At 55.2% G+C, this 4,794-nt stretch overlaps 1 protein-coding gene across 1 annotated transcript in view; it reads right to left on the bottom strand.

Annotated features, from left to right (window-relative positions):
* The window catches only part of LOC113206630 (mucin-2-like), a 50,086-nt gene that overhangs the window by 6,070 nt on the left and 39,222 nt on the right, over positions 1-4,794 (bottom strand). The window contains exons 6-11 of the mRNA XM_052273348.1: positions 4,588-4,776; positions 4,011-4,217; positions 3,572-3,814; positions 3,009-3,434; positions 2,571-2,915; positions 2,333-2,479 (exon numbers count right to left, since the gene is read on the bottom strand). Of these exons, the coding sequence (XP_052129308.1) occupies positions 2,333-2,479; positions 2,571-2,915; positions 3,009-3,434; positions 3,572-3,814; positions 4,011-4,217; positions 4,588-4,776 (1,557 nt within the window). The remainder of the gene's footprint in view (positions 1-2,332; positions 2,480-2,570; positions 2,916-3,008; positions 3,435-3,571; positions 3,815-4,010; positions 4,218-4,587; positions 4,777-4,794) is intronic.

Here is a 4,794-nt window from a genome sequence, read left to right on the forward strand (position 1 = left end):
GAAGAGGTACTCTCAACAAAGGGTACTACCGTGGTCGAAGCACCGTCCCCAGATGTGGTGGAAGCAAAAGGGACCGTGTGGTCCTCGGCGGGCATAGTTATGGGAGGAAACGACTGGTTCTTGCCATCAAAATCGAAAGGGTTTGAAACCGTAGAAGGCTCAGGTATCCGAGTGGTGGTTAGGGCAGCCAAGGTAGAGGTGGGAGGTGCAGTTGTTTCTGGGGAAGAAGTCGATGTCAACTCCACGTTAAATCGTTCAAACGAAGGAAAATTTGTTGTTTCTGCGTGAGTTTCGATTGGGTTGTGTGTAGGGACGGCTGTAACGACCTCGGCGCGGTTGTGCAAAGTGGGATACGTGGAAAGATCGTCAGTTTGCGGGGTGACCGTCGAGGTCACGGCTAACAAAGTGCTAGTTGTGGTTTCCACAGTCGGGTTAAATGTTACAAGGAACTCGGAATTATTTTGGACGACTCGGTCCATTGTCGTTGTAATCGGAACAGCACTTGCAGGGCTTGTGTCGGACAAGGAAAGAGTGGTAAGATCTATCTCAGTCGTGCTTGGTGGAAGAACCGTTGTCTGTTCAGGAGCATCAGTGGTGAACTTCACAAGACTGTCAACCTGAAGAGAGAATGCTCTCCTATCAAAAGCGGTTGTCAAGCCGTCACTAATTGAAACCGTACTGGATTCCGGATCAAACGGCATTTCTCTCTCGTGGTTTTCATCGTTTTGAGTGGTCGTGACGAACGTAGGTAATAAAGTTGACGCGAGAGAAAATGTGGTTTCACGAGACACCCCAGTCGTGGAGGTCGAACTGTCGGTGGTAAATTCGGTGGACTCCACGGTGGATGGAGAATACTCGCTTGTAATGGGCAGCAAGGAAAGAGTCGTTCCTTCTGAAGGTTCAGTTTTTGAGGACAGGTCATAACTATCAAGCTTTGCGGGCGCCTGCTGTGACTCTGTTGCAGCGGACACAGGGTCAACAGTTGTAGTTACTGCTAGGGGTGGATCCGTCGTGGAGGGTAGGGGAGCTTCTTCGGTTACAGGAAAATGTGTTGCGCTCTGTTCTCGTAAAAATTTCGAAGTGGTGGGAGGGGGGTCGTAGCTAGTCATTGTACTAACCGGCTCCACCGCGGGCGACGTAAAATCGTTTTCAGGCGTTGTTGTTGAATCCCCAGGGGCATCTGTAGTGATGTTATCATTCGGGTCGACAGTGGTAACTGATTTTAGTGTTGTTGGACCGGCTAAATTTTCTAAAGTGCTAGCAAAGGTATCAACAGTTGTCTCTGTAAAGCTAGTCATGTGCACATCTGGCATTGGATCAAACGATTTCCCCTTTCTATCTGACAGCACGTCTACCTCGTTATGAACAATGGAAGGTTTCTCAGATGTAAAGGGATCGTCAGAATTTAAGTCTTCGGTGCTGTCGTCGAAGTTAGAACTGTCAAAAAAGTGCGCAAAGGGGTCATGAGTAGTAGGAGACGAAGAGTCTGAAGAGTCTGAAGAGGCCTGCTCCTGCAAGAAAGCACGATACAGCATTCATGAACAGCTGCCCCGCAAAGTCACAACATGCATTACTTTGCACTTCCCCGGCGAAAGGAACCATGTCCATCGAAAAATAAGAATGTGCATCAAGGAAGAAAACGCATATTTAGGAGCTTAAGCTACAATTTGTAAACAAATTCCGCGGTACCTGACTTGCATTGCAACTGTGAAAAATCAAAGTGATTTCTAGCCCCAATAAAAGGCATTCCAAACAGAGCGAAAACAGAAAAGAGAAGCTTTAAAGTACATGCAGGTTTCATATGGAATGAAGGTGCGGGATACAAGCTTGGATAAAAAGCACATGGGACAATAGTACTTTTCAGAAATAGGAAAAAGGAAATAAATGAAATGTACATAAAGTGTCATAAGAAAAATAACAGATCGACATTGAACGAACGTCGCTGATAGGTATGCAGCTAGATTATGTTGTAGTCAAGAGAAAGTATGTGAAATATAAGAGCCAGAGTAGAAATGTTCAAGCCCTTTTTCAAGCGTCTTATAATCTGTTATTTTCAGATCACGATTAGCTTAAAAAGAAGTTAATATATATCTAAGCACCAATTTAAATATATAATACACAAAAGATGTTCCCTATAAATAAAATAGAACAGAAAATTTACCAGAGAAAAGGCGAATTGGAAAGTAACGGTGCTATACAAAGTATCTATGCACAAGAGATCGTTGTGTGAAATAGCTTTGGAAGAATTCACGATGAATATTTGCTACAATATTTACGTAAACAATGTAAACTGCTATACACGAAACGTGTCGAGAAGAGGGTGTGAGCTTACAGTCGTCGCCGTGGTCTCCTCTGTGCTGTCCTCGTCGTCGTCGTCCTCGAGGCCGCGCGGGGCCGGCGGGAGCACCACTGCCGCGAAGATGTAGTCCGTGTTCTTGAAGCGGGAGCTGAACCGGTGTCGAGGGACTGCCGTGGCGGGCTAAGCAACAGGGCAAACAACCAAAATTACCTCAAGAGCAAGGGTTATTGCACACAAACCACCCCAATTTCGGCACCGTGGCGGGTCTTACGAAGAGTTTGGTGGGCGCTGTGGGTGACGATATGTCGGGCCCCATGTAGACCGTCTCCGTCTTCTGAGAGGCAGCGGTGGACAGTCCTCGTCGCTGGCCTCTAGAGGCCGTGAAGCGAGCGCTGAACCGCGAGGCCGTGGTGGGCGACGCCCTCAGCGTGGCAGCGGTGGAGGCCGCCGGGAGCAGCAGCGGCGCCTTGGTGCTGGGTCTGCGCAGGGGGACGTACGCTGGCCGCGGGCGACCGACGAGGGGCGAACGGCTCGAGGTGCTCGGCACGACGGTGGGGGCGATCTCCTCCACCGCCTCTGTGGAAGACGACGCCAGCAGAGACTCCGAGGACGAGGCCTGAAAAAAAAATCGGCATTGATCAGGTATCGGGTCGCCATGGTAACCGTCGTGTCGATGTGCATAAACGTGAACCGGACGGGCCCTCCTCACCTCGGTGCTGCTCTGCTCCGCGGACACCGGGGGCGCGAGGCTGCTCGAGGCCGCCGCCGACTCCGGCACGTCGTCCAGGGCCTCGTTCGTCTTCTCGTCGTGATCCTGAACCTCTTCGGCGGACGCCAGCGTGGGCCGGAGCAGCTTGAGGCGGTTCTTGGCGCCGGCCAGCGCCCCGGCAGACACCTTGTAGCGTTCGCGCTTGACGGCCTCCTGCTTGGGCTCGAGGCGGGCCTCGGCCTTCAGGTCCAGGTCGGGGCGCGGGCGGCGCGCCAGCGTCCTGGCGGCGCTGGGCGGGTCGCGGGGCGCGTCGTCCCCGGTGGGCCGCGGGCTGACGGCGAGGCGGTGGAGCGACGCCGCGGGTCCGGGCCGGCGCGCGTACTTGCTGCGACTGATGGCCAGGGCGGGGACCGTGGACGTCTCGTCCTGCGGGCAGAAAAAAGTGGTGCTCGGTTATTGATCGTCATAAAGAAGAACACCTCCAAAGCATTCACTATTTCTTTCGTCGAAATTTGTTGCATCACTACTCTGACGAAAAACGCAGTCCCAGCTGTCGCACTTACCTCGGCGGTGGGCGGCGACCTGGTCACCTTGCTCCGGGGGCTGAAGCTGCGCACAAAGGGCGTGGTGGGCGGGGGCGGCACGGTGGACGAGGTGATGGGCTTGAAGCGATGGTGGGCGTGGGCGGGGGCCGGGCCGGGCCTGAAGCTCGGCGCCGTCGTCGCCTGTTCCCGTTCGGCCGAGTCCAGGAGGTCGGCGCCGGCGGCGCTGAGGGGCTGCGGCGCCGGCAGCGTCACGGCCTCCGGCTGCGGGCACACCACCACCTCTGTACACTGTACATCCCTCACGCGCACACGCGCTCGCACCAACACACACACACACACAGCACACCATGCGTTACCTACGTCATGTATAGATTATGGATGGGAAAGGACGGATATAATCACACACACACACAAAGACTCTCCTCCTGGGACTGGAGCCACGAGATGTGCTACTCACGCGTCTGTCGCGGGTCAGGGTGGCGAAGCGGTGCAGCGAGGGCCGCGGCGCGGGCAGCGGGGACGGCGACGAGCCCCGCGACCTCAGGGAGGCCCTCGAGCCGATCGGGGCGGGCGCGGCGGGCGCCTCGCGAGACCCTCCACCCTGCTCCTGCTGCAGCGCGTCGGCGGCCTCGTCCTCCACCTCGCGACTGGCGGGCTGGAACGACTGGGGGGCGACACAATTTAATGGCTTATTTGGGGGGAAAAAAAGCGGGCAGGGCGCACACATTCCTTATTGATAAAAGCGCTGTACTGTCGTAGGTGTCCCACCCACAGACCTCGTATTTTAGTTTGGTTATTACTGTTCCGCGTTCAGGCGTGTGGGTGGGTGGGTTGCGTACTCGCTCGGCCTTATAGGGCGCCACGGTAAGAGACGGAAGGCAAGCCCACCCGCACGCCTGCATGCGGTACAGTGTAACCAAAATAAAGTACGCGTGGTGTATGGGACGGAAACGCTCAATATGCTAAATAAGATGCTTGAAAATCGCGTCATTTAAAAACAACCCAGAAGAGTTCGTGTCCGACTTGTCCCTCACCTGGAGGCCGAGCTGGGGCCGGTGCAGCGCGCCGGGGCCGTGGGGCCGTTGGGGAAGACGCTGGGGCAGCCGCTGGGGCGGCCGGTGGGGCGCACCCGTCTGGGAGGAGAAGCGGTGGGGCGGAGAGACGCCATCCTCGTCCGGCGGAGAGTCGTCCAGGGCATTCGCCTGAGGCTCCACGGGTGGCGCCTGTTATCGAAAACTTTG

The sequence above is a fragment of the Frankliniella occidentalis genome, unplaced genomic scaffold, assembly GCF_000697945.3.
Source record: "Frankliniella occidentalis isolate FOCC.00 unplaced genomic scaffold, Focc_3.1 Scaffold7, whole genome shotgun sequence".
NCBI classification, from domain to species: domain Eukaryota; kingdom Metazoa; phylum Arthropoda; class Insecta; order Thysanoptera; family Thripidae; genus Frankliniella; species Frankliniella occidentalis.